This window comes from Xiphophorus couchianus, chromosome 3, assembly GCF_001444195.1.
Source record: "Xiphophorus couchianus chromosome 3, X_couchianus-1.0, whole genome shotgun sequence".
Taxonomy (NCBI): domain Eukaryota; kingdom Metazoa; phylum Chordata; class Actinopteri; order Cyprinodontiformes; family Poeciliidae; genus Xiphophorus; species Xiphophorus couchianus.
Window position 1 is genome coordinate 16,790,720 of NC_040230.1, and position 19,304 is coordinate 16,810,023.

Sequence of the window (19,304 nt, forward strand, 5' to 3'; positions counted from 1 at the left end):
ACAGTCTAAAAAGTTTAATATTGTCACAAAAAGGAAAACATGTCTTCTAAAGAAATACGTTACAGTGCTGAACAAGTGGGGGATCTACTTAGTCAACATGCAGTGACAAACATGGTACAAAAAGAATGAAAAGAACTAATGAGAATATTGAGAGCATAAAAAAATATGACTTTGAGCAATACTTGACATTTAAACAAAACATTATTCTTGGTCCATCCAGGAGCTGGATGTGATGTCAATCTAAAATCTGTGGAGTGTGATAAAGACCAAAAAAGGACCTAGTTAGAACGTTGAGGCAACTTCTATATTCTAGCCCTAAATTAAACTTTCATAATTTATGGCGTGCGCCACAGATGGCCCACATTTAAACTCAGCAGTTTAACACCTAGAAGTTCATTCATATGTTCCTCATAAACAGTTAAAATTTTATAAGAAACACAAACTTCATAAATCATGCAGAAATGTCAGAAAGCATAAGCCAAAACTAAAAGACATAATTTCAGTCAGTATGAAAAACACCGACATCAAATTTTAAATTCCATTTAAAATGTTAAACTGGCCAATTATAAAGAGTCAAAATAAATATTTTTTACTATTAATATCATACTATAGCTGTATTATTGTTTTTACAAACAAAGGAAACATTGACAATTTTCCAGGAGACAGTAATAGACACAAGCCACTAGGAGGGAAAGCTACAAAAGGCCAATGCTAACAAAACTAGATGTTCATAGAGTGCCAGACCTAAACATATTAATGAAAGGTTTAATGAAAATGAAAGGCCACAGTATGCACAAGACATGAGAATGACTGCAACCTTGAGCAGATTGTAAAGTAAAGCCCATTAAAATAATTTAATACAATGTGAACTATATACAGGCTGTGAACTTTCTGGTTTACGGAAACTAAAGTGAATGTGTTTTCATAGAAGATAAATAAGTCATTCAGCATGAATCTCTTAAAGCAGCAAACCCTCTGAACCACTTGTGAGTGTTTAATTCACCAAGTTGCCCTCATAACACAGATGATGCAGCACTGATGGGATGTCTCAAGGGCAACAAAGAAAAGAGTTTAACGTGGATGTGTAAAAAAAACATCAGTCAATAATATAGGAATAAAAATAAAGCCAACAGACAAAAATAGGAGTTCCTAGACTTTTGTAGTTGTTGCGTACAGATGTGAAAGCCCCTGAGTTTGATTCAGTCTCATTTCACTGGAATGAATATGCTTAATGTCTTCATTTAGAATGATAACAAACATATGAAACCAGATAGAGACAATGTGTTATTTTTTATTTTTCACCCCTCCAGGGGGTCTTTTTGTGGGCTCTAGTGTTCCTTATATGATAGTAGGCTGACAGGAAACGGGGAAGGAGAGGGGGGAAGACATGCGGCAAATGTCGTCGGGTCCGGGAGTTGAACCCGCGACGGCCGCGTCAAGGACTCAAGGCCTCCAAATACGGGTCGCGCTAACCACTACGCCACCACGGCACGCCCAACAATGTGTTATTTTTAGGTCAAAATCTGTCAGCTTTTGCCTAAGGAACATAAATTCAATCAAAACCTACTCTACAGGAAAGCAACATAAAAATATAGTCACTCAGTTTCGCCATTTTCCTTATCTTAGAAAAAGTACTTCTAGACCAGGGTTGTCTTGTTTTGTTTTCTGTCTCTCTGCTCTGTTCTTTTGATCCCAAGTGGCTCACAGCAGATGAAAAGTTATACTGACTGGTTCTGCTGAATGTTTCTTGATGTTAAAAGGGCTTGTTTTTGTCTAACGTTGCCACATGCTTGTTCAGACTAAGGGATTTAGTTCAGAGTCTAAACTAATGAGGTGGCATAGCATTATAAGTCAAGTTGGTATGTGTGTAACTGAATACAAATGTCCATATATTGGGAAGCATTGGTTTGATCTTACTGTATACTTTTAGACATTTGATACTATTTGTTTTGTTGTGCCTTTACAGCTGTTGTGAATTGGTCCAATAAAATACATTGATTTCCAAATTAAAGCAGAAACATAAAAATATAATAATAATTAATCAATACAATATTACATACAATAATAACAGAAAACTTTACTACCAATTACATGAGAAGAATACTAATTATTATGGAAGAAATCTTGGGAACAGAATGTGCTTCCATAGTTTGAGTCTTTCTAAACTGTAGGTTAAAAATGCTAATTAGTCTGCAGGGAGGAAGCCTGAGGGAGGTAGTGGGGCAGTAGAGAGGTGTGGGAGTGAAAGAACAAGGTGAGGGTGGTCAGAGGGTTTTGAGATATATGAAATGAACTTCTGTCAAAGTGCAATAAAACTTCACTATGAATCATACCCCACTGGAATGTGGCACAGGGAGTTTGAGCAAATGCATGCAAATCCAGTCCGACTGAAAGAGAAATTGACACACATAAAAGATACACACGTTCTGTTCATTTGCATGAGTGTGAGTTGCAGACCTATTAATGGCATCGGCACAGCGGTGTGACTCGATGATCCCTTTCACGATACCATTTTGTTGCAGTTCCAGGGCTTGTGAGATTCAAATCAGGGCAGACTATAGAAAAGAGTGACAAATTGACCACCGCTCACAGGGTTGGGTCCACATCAGAAGCTACGTTTCTGGCTTTGAGAGACTGGTCTTTAACCCCACTCTGGTTCCCCATTGTCTCCTGTCTGCTCCATCTTGGAAGAATCATATACAGAGCTCCTCTCCTCTTCTTGTCAATTTTGTCTTCTCATTTTCTATTTCCCTCTCGCTTTGCAGTCGGCACCCACACAGCTTCACCGTGTAACCATAACTAAATATAAATCATCCATTCTTTTTACGCTTTCATTCCGATATGTCTACCACCCTTTCTCATTTGTTCTCTTCATATAGACCCCTCTCTTCCCCTCCCCCCAAACTCGCTTTGCCTTATTTTCTGTCTGTCATATTCTCTCTTTTTGGCTCTCCACCTTACATAAACATAGCTCTAATAAATCGTGCACTGGTAATTACATAGAACCCACCGGTAAATTTCACTTCCATTTACATTTAGATTAAAGAATATTTCACTCCCATCAATCTGCAGTACCAGTCCACGCTGTGCACGGCTATGCCCATGTGTAGACACAACAGTTTGTGGCATTTTTATACTCTTCCCAGTACATATATGCATAACTGCGGGTATGAAAACCAGCTCCGGGATGCCCTCAAATATAAATGAACATAAAGTACATGAGAGAGCACTCTTATGAAGATAAGCTGGGCATAAATGGCACACTCTCCTACCAACAGAGACAAATGTACCAGTTGAGCTGTGCATCTAAACGCTCATGAGCGTCTATATCAGGGGTGTCAAACTCCAGTCCTCAAGGGCCGCTGTCCTGCACCTTTTAGATGTGCCTCTGCTGCACCACACCTGAATAGAATAATTAGGTCATTAGCAAGGCTCTGGAGAACTTATCTACACACGAAGGAGGTAATTAAGCCATTTCATTCCAGTATTTTGTATCTGTGGCACATCTAAAAACTGTAGGACACCGACCCTTGAGGACTGGAGTTTGACACCTGTGGTCTAGATGCACAATGCACATGTAATAATCAAAAAGTAAATGCCTGCATTTGCTCTGTGTGCAAAAAAGTGTCAGATAAACTTGTAAATGATGGGCTCATGCAGTCACATATGTTGTACCTACAAACTGAATGTAATGCTTGGCATAGATCGCTGCATGTGAATGACTCGATGCAATCTGAATCTAAACTAATTTGAATAATAAACTGAGCAAACTGTACTGTCTGACAACTAGGATCAATTGGAATATATGTATGATTGATGTGAAAGGATTTTTTTTTTTACGTGCCTACGAAATGATATTTGTTAGGAATTGGAAAAAACTACTGAATACATCAACATGTTTTTTAGGAAATGTTTATTCATAGTAAAAAAAAAAAAACAGTGAAAAGTGTTTTTCAATGTTTGTTTGTTTTTTTTCATATTTTTCTATTTCCTAAATTGCAAATTAACACAAAAATTATCCAAAATGTAAAAGGAACATAAAGAATTATATTTTGAACAAAAAAGTTTTGAAAACCATGAATTAGAGGAGTTGTCAATAGGGGCTAATTCATGTCTAAATAAGGGGTCAGCAGAAGTCCAGCAATATTTGGATGGATCCCTGCTCCAATGCACCTGAATCAAGTGAGTTGTCAATGACCACTGATTCCAAAATGCCAAGAAAGCAATTCAGGTGTGTTGGAGTAGGGATGCATCCAAACCTTGTAGGAGAAATCTACACATACATCACCCAAATAACATTATAGATTGGTTTGAAGTTAGGAACATCGTGGCGTAGAGTTCTGAGAGACTCAATTTATTAGAGGAAGGGTGCATGGGAAAATACATTTAAAAAATTACCCTAGAACCATAAAAATTTTAAGACAGCTTACTTGCAAGAATGGGTCAAAATCCCAGCTGAGCAGTGCATCATCATCTATTTTTTAAACACAGGAGACATCTTGACGTTATCAACAAAGGTCTTTTTACTATGTATTTAATATGTTATGTATTTCAGAAAGCCTCTTCAACCCTTATACCTTGTTATTTCATTTTATTGCACATAATTTAAAGGGGTTTTTTTATTTTTGGTTTATCTTTACATGCTTATTATAGGTTGTCATGGACATCTGATGTGACGTTAGCTTCTTTGTAAATGTTCAGTACATATTCTTGTCGCTGTACTTTTAACTGTACATTGCTCATCTTCTTAAAAAATCAGCCTTAACTGTGTTCTCTGTGAAACTCTGGTCATGTTGACGTATACTGTGCAGAAATATTTTTTTTGTAAAACTTGCAGTCATCTTTGACCACACAGGGAGTGTGATACTCCTCAGGTAGTGTTTTCACCATAATGGCACAGTGGATTTGGAAGAGAAACTAACTTCTAGAGTTCCTCACCAGCTTACCATTTCGTAAAATATTACAATGCATTCAGAGCCAACCTCTTTCACTGTGCATAAAGACAGCAATATGAGCCAAACACCTAAAGTATAACATTTCAAAGAATTATGAGAGAAAGGAAACCCAGAGGCAACAACTGGGGAAAAACAAATACCACCAAGATTTTTCCCTTCTCTTTCACTTTTTCTCTCTGTTTTTCTCTGACTCCTGCTCTCCTCTTCTCCTCTCTGTATCACTGCATCATTTCTAACAGTAATGAGTGCATCAGGAGCAAAGAGGGAGCAAAGAGAGGGGGGCAGTACTTTAGGGAATTAGAGTGTTTAAAATACACACAACGGTTTTCCTCAAGTGGATGATCAGTGCAAATAAGCCCCGTCACACTTTTTCCTCTTGGAAACACACACACACACACACACCGAATACCCAGCAGGTATTAAACCAGCATGTAACACGGCTTCATACTGTGGGTTCTCAAATCCCTGACAGTTTAACAGTATCATTATCAAAGGAGCTCTTTTTTTCAATCACCGTCAAGGAATCTTTGGCGTTGTCTTTTGCATCACCAGATTGCTCAGGACACAATTTCTGTCCTCACAGGCACACTGGAAAAAAGAAAGTACATTAACTAGCAGTGTTTAAGTGTATTAGACATTAAATAAAACATCTGTCGGAAAACAGTTTGTTGGTAATTTCCTGTGTGAAACTGGTTTCCTTTTTCTTCTGAGAGGAAAATGTTTTTTTCTTCTTCTTTTTCTGTTCTCTAAAAAACCCGATGAGAAAAAAAAAAGAAGAAGTTTGTTTTCCATCCAACAGACATCTGACACAGTGAAAACGTATCTGCAGGCATTCACATTAAGGTGCTGTTTTGCTTTCATCTGTGAAGGGGTGAGTCCATGGCCGCAGGAGTAAATTACAGCAACAGCATGATGTTAGAGAGTTTAGAACTACAGAACAGCAGGGCATCGTGAAACCGATCACTTTATATAATATAAATAGTACAAATTCTTAGCTTAGTTGAATGAAGAAACTGTTCAGGCCTGAATTTAAGGAATACTGTTATAATAAAGCATGCTAAATGATCAGTAGGAAATTTTCTGCTTTTAAATAACTCAAAGCTAACCTAAGTATGGAATCATTTTTCTTTAGCTTTAGCACGATACCCACCAGTTCTATGAGATAGAGAGCTAACTGAATACATCAGTCTTGGTGTGCTTCTCAAAATATGGAGCTATAACATTTTGCAGAGCACATCATTTCACCATCCTCAATACTCTAAAGAGAGCTTGTACTTTTTGGGCAGGCAACAATGCGTAGGTATAGATATGTTGTGAGTTTGATATTTCTATTTCTAACAACTGTACAGTATTGTTTTTAATTCCCCCGTGTGCAACAATAAAAAGCTTTGTCCTGGTGTATCGTGGTAAAAAGAGAGCTGAGCCAAAAGGCGAAGTTCTCAATTTACTGGCCGATCTATGTTCCTGCCCTCATCTATGGTCACAAATTTTCAGTAGTGACCAAATGAATGAGATTTTGGATACAAGCAGCTGAAATAGGTCTCCTGGACGCCTCCCTGGTGTTCCAGCCATGTCTAACCAGGCGAAGACCCAGAGGAAGACCTAGGAAACGCTGGAGGGACTATGTTTCTCGACTGGCAATGGTACTGTTTCTCTTCAGCAGGGAAAGATGGAAAGCTGAAAGATCAGAAATTATCTGAACATAGATGGAGCTGAATACAGGACAATCCTACAGAAATCGTGAGACAGTGGCAAAGGTTCACTTTTCAGTAAGGGTTTCAGTTTCAGATGAAAGTATAAATGTCTGGATGTCCCAGTCAAAGTCCAGAATATCTTCAGCAAGATCAAACCTGACAATTTTAATCTGCTTTTGCAAAGAGACAATTATCTGGCTCTTAAAAAGCTGATAGAGACCCACCCCAAAATACCTGCATCTGTAATTACAGCAAAAGCTGATTGTACAGTATTGACCCTGGGGACCTGAATAAAAATACATGGCAAATTTTTAAAGTCCATATTTAAAAAAAACAATATTGAAAACTATCAAGCATATAGCGTATCAACAGTTGCAAGAACCTTATGTTTGCATGTAAAACAAAAAGTGACTGATTCGATCTGATCACCTCCTTCCCTTGTTTCTTGGTCATTTCTGATGTTCACATAACCAGTGAAGTAACTACTGGCTATTTTCTCATCCTCTTTCTGTTTTTTCCTGTTGATATTTTTATTATTATTTCTTCTATATAGTTATCCTCTCAGTCTCAAATATGTTAAACGTTCTAACTGCACAATGCCACTGAGCAGCTTAAAAAATATTTTACTATAATATTTTAGAAGACATTCATATTCAGAACGGTAATCCAGAATTCAAATCCATTTAACAAGATATTAAAGTAAATCCCCTGAGGTTTAAAAACAATTTTGGTAGAACAATTTCCTGCGAGCTCTTGCGAGCCAAGAAGTCTCGGAAACTTTTTCTCCAGCATTTTTCTCCAACCTTTCCTAGAGGATCCCCAGCTGTGCTCAGGCCAGCTGGAAGAAATGATCCCTCCAGTCCTGAGTTGATCAGGGCCCTTTGCAGCTGATTTGAGTCTGCCTATAGGCAGGGGCACCTAGGGGCATTCACTTCAGATGCAAGAACATTAGGTATTAACAAAGAGGGAGAAAAAGTAATGATTTTTTTTTTTTTTTGAGAGAGTGATTTGCTACTTATTAGGAAAAAAATGCTGAAAATATTTTTTTCATCTTTTGTGTCAACGTCAGCATCCAACAAACTCATGAAAACGAATGAAATGTGTCAAATAAAAGCAGCGGGCTTCTATTCTTCACAGACCCTGCTTTCAATCCTGTTTAAATAGGACAATTAAAATATGTGCAATTCCCTCCTAAATGTTTCAGTAGATGTGTGCTAATCACTCAACAACATATGTCCACATTCCCCCTACACTGTACAAACATCTCTGCCGATCTGTAAGAGGAAGATATGATAATAGCAACAGTCCTGTGCATGGTGAATAAGGTGGACCTATGCATTCATGACTCAGTTTCTGCATTAAGAAGTGTAAATCCCACAAGGAACAAACCTCTCATGTAGGAGGACATCCAGATTAAAAACAGCACGACCACATGCTTTCTCATCATAGCAGATCAAAACAAAGATGCAAGGCAGCTTTGAATGCTGTTGCTCTGAGGCTTATTTATGTAGTGATACAGCCCACAATCTGGGGTAGTGAGAGGTGGCAGAAGCTGGGCCCTTAAGGACCAGATAATAATTTGTCAAAGACTTAAAAGACTGCTGAATCAGCAGCTAAGGTAAAGAGAAGCAACGATTGACCAAGAGAGATACATTACTGAGAATAAGAAGTTTGCCACAGAGTCATAAGAATAGGTAGATGTTTTAAAGTGTATCAGATACAAAACAGTAAAATAGATTAAAATAATAATTATGAAAGTTCAGTTTTGGTGCAGAAGAACGCCAGAACTTTTCTGTTTTTACTCTGCATCCGGGTGGCCCATTTTCACAAACTCTCAGGCTGAATTGATAGCTGTGCTAAATCTGTTGAAAGTTGGAGGATGAGTAGCCTGACATTTTTGTTAAGATGTATTCCATCTTCCCAGCAAGTGACAAGTGCCTCAACCTTAAATAACTCCTGAATCTGATAATAAATTACAAGTGATGCTAACCAGAAATACACAGTAACTTGCAAAAGTATCCACAGGACTTGATATTTTTCATATTTTGTTATGTTAGGAACAGAAATTTCAATGTATTTTATTGGAACTTTATATGCCAGACCAACACTAAGCAGGGCATAATAATAAAGCAAAAGAAAGACTTGGCTTTCAGTTTTCTTTACAGATACAAATCTAAAATGATTTGTCATTCTGTTCAAGAAAAGCATTACCCCATCATTATGAACTAATCACCATATTTAACCATGAGAACAGCTTTGTTCAGGGTAAGCCAAAGTGTTGGTTTTCTAGATCAAACAGTTCTATTTATTTTTTCACCCAACCAGAGCACTTTCTTCCACGTGTTTGCTGGGTTCCCCACTGGCAAATAAACTAGAATTGTTATAGGTGTCAAGAAAGGAAATTTGTCTCCTCTTAAAAAGCAACAAATGTTTGGAGTTCATAAATAACAACAGTCCCATCAGTTTTTCCCACCTGAGCTGTGGATCTCTGCAGATCCTCCACAGATCCCTTAACTTTGTAGTTGCTCCATCTTCTTTCTGTTTTCAGATGATGGATTCTGTGAAATGCTCAAAGAATGTTGTTTTATATCCTGACTCTGCTTGAAATCTCTCTGCAACTTTATCTGTGACTTGTCTGATTTGTTCCCTGGTATTATTGATAGTGTTTCCTAACTAATGTTATTAGAGCAGATTTATCTATAGTGAAAATAAATGACAGTAAGTGGATTCTGTTTACTAAATATGGAACTTCCAAAGGTGTGTGGGTGAACCATATTGGGTATATATTACTAACACAATATCAGCTTTTGTAAAAACAAACATGAGACAACCACTGTTTTCACTGAACTTCATGTTTGTGTATCGGGGCAAAATGAGAAAAAAAAAATAATGAAATGGTTATACCAGGGTGGTTACAGCCTCAGCCTGTTAGTGAAAAGCAAAAAGGGAAGAGGGGTGAGGGGGAAGCGGTGGACTTTTTTACCGACTTTACTGCTGGAACACGGAGCTGTCCGTTAGAGTGAGCACAAAATGAACTTCAGTCCTGGGCTGAAATTGCAGGGTGTGACACGCAGAACGGTTTCAGAACCACGTTGGGTTGAACAGCGCCGTGCATCTCCGTCTCCGAGACAGCCTGACGGACTCGGCTGCAGCTGGTTCCGAGCTGCTCTTTGACACAACCCGCTCGGAAAAAAGACCCTTTTATCATCACTAAGGCTGCAGCAAAGCGAACCCTGCCTCCCCCCTCTCCTCAGTCCGGGGATGTAGCCCAACAGTGTGACGCGTTTGCTTTGATTGAGGGCATCAAACTCCGATACACTGAAGTGGGGGAGGAGAATGCCACACACTAAGCTGATGTCGGCGAGAAAAGTTTCTTTGTGCGCGAGCAATGGTAAGCAATGGGGGGGAAATGAAAACATATACTGGTGGAAGAAATCGGCGTGTGCAAGGAGGTATGTTTGAGAGTTACTCAAGCACAACGTGGAGCCGAGTGATCCCCCTCTATCCCAGATCCACGCTTCAACTGGGGCTGTATATTATACAGCAGAAAGGAATCAGGTCCAGAGCAGCACACACACACACACACCTACACACACACTGACTGGAGAGAGAAATGGGAGCGAGAGAAATAGAGAGAGAGATTCTGAGAATGGGTGTGTGTGTGTGTGTGTGTGTGTGTGGGTGTGTGTGTGTGTATGTGTGTGTGCGTGCGTGTGTGTTTTGGAGAAAGAATGAACCACTTCAACCTGCCTGCGCGGGAGCCCGATAATAACTAGCAGGCTGTTCCTCTGGATGGATTTACCGTCCCTCCCACCGCGCACCGCAGATTTTCGTTCACAAGACACCTGATTGTGAAACCAATCAATACAGAGGGGAATTAGACAAGTAGGCTATGAGATTTTTTTTTTTTTCCAGCGTTCTTCGCTTTTCGATGTGCGTGGAATTTCAGAATGCGCACCTGCGGAGAGTCTCTGCTTCCCTTGTTTTCTCTCCTCACTGAGAAGTCCGATTTGCGAGCTACCGCAGCTATAGGCTACACTTTACTGGACTGGACAGCGGAGTGGGCATGAGAAGGCGAGAGGAGGGTTGAAGAGGAGAGAGTGTGTGTGTGTGTATGTGTGCCTAGATGAATCCATCTCTTTCCTCTGGCGCTCCACAGGCGCTCACCCATTTATTCCAGCCTGACCGACGGACAGTATGCCAAACGCAGACAGAAGAGTTTGGTAAGTAAAGACATCCTAGTTTTTGATCTATTCTGTTTATGCCCCTCTTCTTCAAGGAGTAGAGGCAGCTATCCCACAGAACGCTATCATGCCCCACGTTTTTCACTTCTCATCAGAACACTGGAGTGAGACGTTCACACCTGCAGCACCCCCGGGCAGGACCGGGCATCGTCCGCCTGTCAGACCGGTGGAGGGGGAACCAACTGCCACTCGTTTAATGGGCCCCAAGCCTCGAGATCCCTCCGGGATGGCGTGTAGTGCGTGTTACTACCTGGTTATCAGCTCCACTCACCTGAGCAATGGACACTTTCGGCGAGTCAAGGGTGTCTTCAGAGGACCACTCTGTCCAACTGGAAGCAGCGACTCACCGGTAGGAGAGCATGCTGAGTGAAGGAAAAATGTGCATGTTTTATTGTCTTGTTTGTGGAGAAACTTTTTTCACTACTTGGGCATGTAAAGTACTCTAAAGTAAGTAAGTGAGGCCATCTTCTGTCTTTTTTTAAACTGGAGGGCTGAAAGCTGCAAGTTTCATGGTAAGGACGAAATTAGCAAAAGTCGGGTTTCTAGTATGCATTGAGGGAAAAAAAACAATGGGAAGGTAATTGTATTTCTGACTTTGTGCCCTGTCCCGTATATCTAAAGGTCCTGTATTTCAGAGTTTTCTGAATGGCAATAACTAATAAATAATAGCCCCAAAAACTGAAGCCTCAATGTAAAATATGTCCAGACCATAGTAAATTAAATTAAATCAATTAAATTTAGTTACATATTAACTTTGCACTTTTGTTTTATTATTATTATGAAATTCAACCCAAAGTTTCTTTGTCATAAACAAAACTGTTTATCCAAGTTTTGCCTGAATAGTTGGATTTTGATAGTTGGCTGAAACCCAGTAACCTTTTTTAAGGTATACTATGAGAAAGCACTGAAGTTACATAGCCTAGGCATTGTAGCACAGAAATTATGGATTGAAAACCATTAGCGTAACTTATTCTTACCTAGTTATTCTACAAGTTACATCAAATTTATTATGTCAGTTCAAGTTACTTTTTGTCAGTCATATTGTTCTTAAATATGAACAATAATAATTACAGAGACTGCTGTAAAAAATAGACTTCATTCTTCAAAGATTGCTAAAAAAGAAAAAAAAAGATGAGAAAAAAGTATGTAATTTGGATGTAAAAAAAAAAAAAAAAGCCGTAGGAACCCCACAAGGGTGTCCTCACAAGAAACTCTTTAAGTTACCTGAAGGTAGGAGAGATAAAAATAAGAATAAAAAGCTCATCAGACCCAGTAACACTCTAATACAGCTGCAGGGTAGATGAGAATTTTTTTTGTGCACGGTGATAATTTCTTTTCCTGAGCATTAAAATAGCGTTTTTCCCTTCCCCCTCCCTTTGTGTGGAAGACAGAAGACCAGAATATTTTTATTTCAAAAAGAGGAAAAATTGTGTAGTCAAGCATGAAGCCATTGTCCACTACAGTCCTTTTCCTCTCCTTTGGGAATTAAATGAGTCAAGTCACATTACTTCTGTGAGGAGGAAATGAGACAAAAATAGGCCTAATTACCTCTAGTCTATTGTTTTGGTCTGTATTGTTTGTCGAGTGTGTGCAAGAAAGAAACTCTTTTTGTGTCAACGGGGAATATTAGCCACCAAACTTGACTGTGTCCAGCGTCCACATCTGTGGTCTGTGGTGTAAATCTGGAGGAGTAAAGTCCAAAAAAAGGAAAAACACCCAAAAAATAGCAAGATATTTTGAACCGCGTTTATTTAGGTGAGTTGTGTGAATATATCTGGGTACGTCATAAGTAGATCCAGGAGCTTCTCGGAGGGTCCTAGGTGATCACATATTATTCATGAGCTCTTAATGTGAGATGAGAAAAAACTGGCACAGCTGATGACAAGTTTGATGAGAAAGGAGGAAAGAAGCAGCTGGTATGTGTGTAGGGGTGTGTGTGCACAAGTATGTGCATGAACACGAGTTATTACCAGTCTGTCATGTTCTGCCCGCATTGACTGTGTGATGGGAATGAGCGAGCGGTGCAGACGCAGTCAGACTGGCGGAGAGACACGCCAATAAGTCACATTCACAACCATCCTGGCAAACTTTAACACACTTTTTCAAACACACACATGGGTAAAGAGAGAAAACGATATCTAGTTAGACCATCGGTGCATATCAAGTCTTTAGATGCACACTGCACAGTGCATATCTCACTTCCTGCAAATTAGGGCCCGTGTTTGAATTTCATCATTCCTATCACCTGTCTCAGGGCTCCTTCATCTACTGAAAAACATCAAAAGCTTTTTTTTTTTGGCTGCTCCTGCAACAGTGTCTCCTCTCTGCCTAATTTATCAGAGAAAGTCAAATTTCTAAACACTTATGGCTCAGTGGCACATCTAAATTTAGAGGTGGATGCAAAGTTTTCAAACAGTTGCTAATTCCCAAGTTTATGGAAAGTTGTTTGAAGCTTCTCTGTGCATCTCTGAGATGAGGATTCCCTTAAAATGTGCCAGTTTTTGTCGAATCTGTGCTCAGTTGCAGCAAAACAGGAAGGTTTACATTTACAAGGCCTATTACATTAATTTCTGAAAGTGTCACTATACCATTATGTCCAACACTGTATAGAGTAGACATTAAATATTTTATTTACATCAATCTGTTAACAAAGCCTTCCTCTTTCAAGGGGATTATGGTGCTAAAATTCGGCCATGTTTGTTGGAAAGGGTTGTAAACATCAGATATCAAGTTTTGCCACAGGTTCTTTGACTAGACCATTCTAACAAAAAAATAGCTCTTTGATGAAGCCATTCTAAAAGTTGCTTTGACTGTACTGTATGTTTAGAGCTGTTTTCCTACTGGAAGATGAAAGTTTGTTTGTGTTAAGCCTTAAGGCCTTCCTCAATGTTTGCCCAGTATTTAGCTTCATCCATTTCCCCATGATTGCTGACTAGATTTCCTGCTCTTGCTTTCAGTAGCTTAATTTATTACATTAAGCTACTGAAATAAATTAAGGTTGATAGTTCTAACATGACAACATATGCAAAACTTACAGGAAGCTCTCTCAGCTAACCCAGAGAAATATCTTTACTGCTTTTTATACACAATTTAAAAACCAAATTGTACCCACCATGGCTGTAGTTATTCAAAGAGCAATGATAGTTATTCCATATCTTTGACTTTTCAAGAACAAATTTTAAAAATGTCCCAAAAATTAGTTAAGAAAACGAAATCTTAGCAAAGGCTGGCAAAAGGAGATTTCATATTGGCAACCTTTGATTGTTTTTAACTCAAGTATGCAAAATATAGGCTGCACAGTGGCGCAGTTGGTAGCACTGTTGCCTTGCAGCAAGAAGGTCCTGGGTTCGATTCCCGGCCGGGGTCTTTCTGCATGGAGTTTGCATGTTCTCCCTGTGCATGCGTGGGTTCTCTCCGGGTACTCCGGCTTCCTCCCATAGTCCAAAAACATGACTGTCAGGTCAATTGGTTTCTCTAAAATTCTCCCTAGGTGTGAGTGTGTGTGTGTGTGCATGGTTGTTTGTCCTGTATGTCTCTGTGTTGCCCTGCGACAGACTGGCGACCTGTCCAGGGTGTACCCCGCCTCTCGCCTGGAACGTAGCTGGAGATGGGCACCAGCAACCCTCCCGACCCCATTAGGGACAAGGGTGAACAGAAAATGGATGGATGGATGGATATGCAAAATATTTTCATTGTGAAGAGTGTAAATTGATAGACTGATATTAAAAAAAACAAAACGTAAAAGTGGCGATCAAGCAAAACCATTGACGTGATTCTTAAAGGAGCTATGGATCTAAAGATTCTCTGTTCAAGGGCTGACCTTGCTTTGCTTTGCTCGACAAAAATGCTGACATCCTGCAAGGGTATTGCAGGCTCAACTGAATTTGACCTTTAGATGAAAATACAAATTTAAGCCATGTCTCATACAAATTGCTCTCTCCACTCTGTGTTTTTCAGGTGTTATTTGTTTTAGGAACATCAAAAGACCTGTCAGAGCTAATGAAGCAAAATGTAAATATGGGAAGTTTTTCTATTTGTAAAATGCTGGCTGGGTAGGTATGGAAGGTCAAAAGTAGAAGAAAAAAAGATGCTTTCAGATTTATCTGTATTAGTGTAGACAAGGTGCGATATATGAACCTGTCAACATGATGAACAGTCTGTGCCTGTGGTCGAGCAGTCGTAAAGTGACCCCTTGTTTTAGGTGAAGTGAGGAGGAGTGATTTTAATGCATCTTTTCAAGGTGGTTAAACGTGCTGAGTAGCGTCTTTTTGCTGCTGTGGTTCCAATTCTGGGAAATGCTACAACAGACAGTTGCTCTCTGATTTGTTGAAGTACGAAACATCTCACAGCTGGGATTTGTCAAGGATAATTTCTTGTGTTTTCTCTTTGATAAGACATTGCAGAATGAAAAAAGAATACTGGACACTAATAAGTGCTAAACAGCAGCCATTTTCCAACTCCAGGACATATTCTCTTGTGCATGTTAAAAATGCTCTGTTATATCATTTAGTTAGCCTCCCTGGAGTGTGCTCTTTTGTGTCAAGGGCAAGTTTTTTTTTCTTTTGCTCATGACTGCTTTATCACCACTAATTAGTAATTATTATAGGTTTGTGCGACGTGTCTAAATTTTGGATTCTGTATGTATATTATCACCTAATCATCACTAGTGAGTCATTCTTCAAACTCTCATTAACACTTTAAAGGATTTTTTTTGTTCTTGGCGTCAGCATTAATGGACGACAGGAGGAGATAGTAGAGAATAAGGTGTTGGAAAAGGGAATTGTTTCACATCCAATGGATTGCTAATTTCAGACAGATCCAACCTGATACGCAGCCAGCCATTTTCTGTCACTATTCTCTCTTTGGACCCTTTCTTCCTAGACAAAGCCCACTTTTTCTCTCTAAAAATGGGAAGAATTACCAACAGTACATGATTTAGAATATTGAACATTTCTTCATACGTCAAAGCTCTCTGTAATTGTCACACATAATCGTCACATTCAGTTCAAGTCTGTGTTGATGGAAACTAAGCATTCAGCTAAGGGAAGTCAATTGTTTCTTCACAGATGATATGCTGTTGTCAGTTGAACCCTAACATTCAATGTTTCGTTGTCATAAGTCACCAGTCATATTTACATCAAGAATTGCGATGCTAATGCAGCACAGAAGGTCTTGGCCACCAAAATGGACAAAGGTGCACTATGTTTCATAACAGATTAAAAGCTAAAAAAAAAAAAAAAAAAAGTAAAACATAACAAATTTTTTTTGGTAATGCATTCTTCCTGTTATTCACTAAAAGTCTCGCTCTCTCTCACTCCATCACAGTGAGGGGAGAAAAAAAATCACACACGTCTCCACGTGTGTAAAATAGTTTTGTTCTAATTAGCTCTTGAAGTGCAACGCACACTGGCAGCATGTGACATAAAAAAATATTTGTATATCATTTTCTGTGAAAAAATGCATACTGTGAGAGTCTAGTCAGCGGATGATATTGGACCTAGTGACCACCTTCGAATCTGTTCTATTCAGGATTATTGTTGAAACTTCTGAATATAATGAAATAATTGCCACTACATTCTCTCTGCCATAGTAGCTCTTCTGCTGCTCTTCTGTTGTAGTTTTGCTTCTATGTTTGCATTTTGCTATGGTTTCATATATAGAGAATTACATCCTCTGCTTGACAGGTCAGTGACAAACTAAAATATTGCCTGCTGATCAATTTGTCATGAGATTGGCTATTCTGATGAGAAATATTGAAGAGGAATGAAATTCTAAGCTATTATTTTGAATTTGTTTAAAAGATCTAAATAGCCAGCAATTCACTGAATATTTAATTAATTTGAATATAATGACCATTTTTTTTATTTTTCCTATATTAGGCTATGCCTTTTGGTGGCATAAATGGAGAAATGCATCTGGCTAAAATCCACAGATGTGTTCTACTTCAGTGAACTAGTGTAAGATGCTTCCAGTGTGTATTAGAAGAGTTGAAAGGCATGCAACTATCATGATGATTTTTCCCAATCACCTTTCTGTTTTTCTTTGACTTCATTTTTAAACACCTGACAGCAGAAAAGGTTTAACTTTGAGTATTCTTCACTCAGTAAAAGCGTCAACTCTGAACAGTGTTGCCTGCATGACCTTAGATATTATTACTGATTAGATTTGATGAAGTGGGCCATCAAGGATAAGCACAATTTTCTGTCCTAAAGATGAATCAATGCCTCTAAGTCTGTGATGTGAAGATTTCCAAGCTCTCCAAGTTGAGATCTCGCTGCTTCAAGGAGGCGCTCAGAAAAGAGATGTATTTATATAACCCAATCAAAGTGGTTTGGACATCTTATAGGGATGTTTTCCCTATAACACCTCTGCAACTCCAAGCAGAGGTGTTTCTGACATGTCCCACACAAACGAGCCTTAGGGCAGATCAAGGATTTATTAAAGATTACGACTCAAGATTGGCTTGGGAATGCCCAGGAGTCCCTCTGGAAAAATAGTAGTTGGGGAAAGGGAGATGCGTGTTTTCTGCTCAGGCTGCTGATTTCATTGCCTGCTGCTTCAGGCATGTATCCAGATTAGTTACAATATGTCTTCAGGGCAGCAAAGTCAAAGTTAAAGTCATTCCCATATAAAATAGTTCTGTCAGGTGGAATGGGTCAAAATTCCAGCAAACTATTAAAAAGCTTGTGGAAGGACGCCCAAAACAATACTTCTAAAATGTTTAAAAAGGCAATACTACAAAATACTAAGCACAAATATTTAAAATTCTCTTCAATTTTTGTGGCATGAGACAAATAAATAATCTCGCTAACTGACCTAAAACAGGAAAATTCAGATTTAAGTTTAGAAAGTGGGGTGGGGGGAAATGTGTCTGTTTCCAGTGTAGCCAAAGGTCATGGGTAATTAGACAGTTTTATTTTGAAATAGTTTCCATTTAATGGCAGAAATCAGTAATCAAATCTAGCCATTGAGGTCTAATTTTTAAATTAGGTGTAAACAAAAACAATGTCAATAGAAGGGCATTTAAATAATGTTTTTGCTAGAGATTAACATAATTTATGAATCAACAAATCTTTCAGAAGTAATTGTTTGTAATCACCAAAGTGTCTTAAAGTAGTTTAAAGTTTTCTCCAGAAACCTAAATGGGACGTTTAGGTTGGCGTGACACTTCCATCTGGACTATGACTTATTTAAAAAATAAGCTCAGACATAAACAAAGTGATCGCAGTTTTTACATGCTACAGTCGTATTCTTATTTTAAACACACTATGTGCTCCCACTAGGCATTTTGTAGTCAAAAGACTGAATTGGTGTCTTTCTTTGAGAGCTGGCTGGTCAAATAATAACCACATAGTTTTATGGATGCTTTTCTGCATACGAAACCCTAACAAACCATGGTATTTCTTTAGCCAAATGAAGACCAGACTTCCTATTAGCATGCCTTGTGTCCACCCTGCCACCCCAGACCTGTTTGATGTACTTTTTACTACAGCTGCTTGAAGAGGAGGATTTCAATTCATAATGTCATACAGTGTCAGAGCGAGTAGAAATGGGCTTGTGTGCGTGTGTGTTTGTGTGTGTCTCTCCCTTTGCATTTCACTGTTGTGTTCTTATTGGCTCCAGAGGGAGCTAAGCAATGTTTATGTAAATAAGGCTTCATTTGAACATATGCCCTAAACAATTACCTTGAAAAAACTATTCAGCAGTAAAAGAGACTACAATGTTCAGAGTGAGTCATATTGCAAGCTACAAATATCAAGCAACTTATGAAGGAGCAGAAACAAGCAGAGCCAACTAGAGGGTCATTTGGCAGGGCAGTCTGAGCATCTAATTGCCACTTTTAATTAAAGTCATAATTATGAGTGATTGAGGATCAGTATCAAAAAGCTCTCAGCAGAAAATCTGGACATTCATTAAGTCTTTGTCCTGTTAGCAACAAAGTGAAAAAGTCTTGACTTAAAAGGTAGAAGATTTTTACCATAAAAGCCCAGAGACAGCTGCTAAATAATGAGTAGTTACTGTTTCACAGTCAACACCTGTAATGTTCACATTTATAAAGGCTAATGGCAATGCACTCACCTGCTCACCAACTTGGCCAAAAGGCCCAGGAGGAACAGATTGAGAGAGCACAGGTAAGTGCTACTGAATGCTAAAGTCCTGTATGACTGCGCCGTTCCTGCTGACCGCTGCAAAGTGCTCCTGCTGATCACGGCTAATGTCCTCCATCACCGCACACACTCAGCGCCTTGGAGATGACATGTAAGCAAGTGGGTGTTGGGGAGAAAGGTGGATAATTTGGACAGATGGGTGAGAGGGGATGATGAGAGGGAGGAGAGAAAGGAGGGTAAATAGACAGTTGGCATCAGTATTAAAACCCTCTCAAGCTTTTATTGGCATTTCATTTAACTAAT

General features: G+C 39.0%; 1 protein-coding gene across 2 annotated transcripts in view; it reads left to right on the plus strand.

The window, feature by feature from the left end:
* The first annotated feature begins 9,828 nt into the window (after window positions 1-9,828).
* znf804b (zinc finger protein 804B) overlaps window positions 9,829-19,304 on the plus strand; it is a 55,932-nt gene continuing 46,456 nt past the window's right edge. The window contains exons 1-3 of one of the 2 annotated variants that reach the window (XM_028013566.1): window positions 9,829-10,040; window positions 10,809-10,872; window positions 10,989-11,242. In XM_028013566.1, the coding sequence (XP_027869367.1) occupies window positions 10,038-10,040; window positions 10,809-10,872; window positions 10,989-11,242 (321 nt within the window). In that variant the 5' untranslated portion in view covers window positions 9,829-10,037. Of the gene's footprint in view, window positions 10,041-10,331; window positions 10,873-10,988; window positions 11,243-19,304 lie in introns of those variants that run through there. The other variant, XM_028013565.1, reaches the window with a different exon arrangement.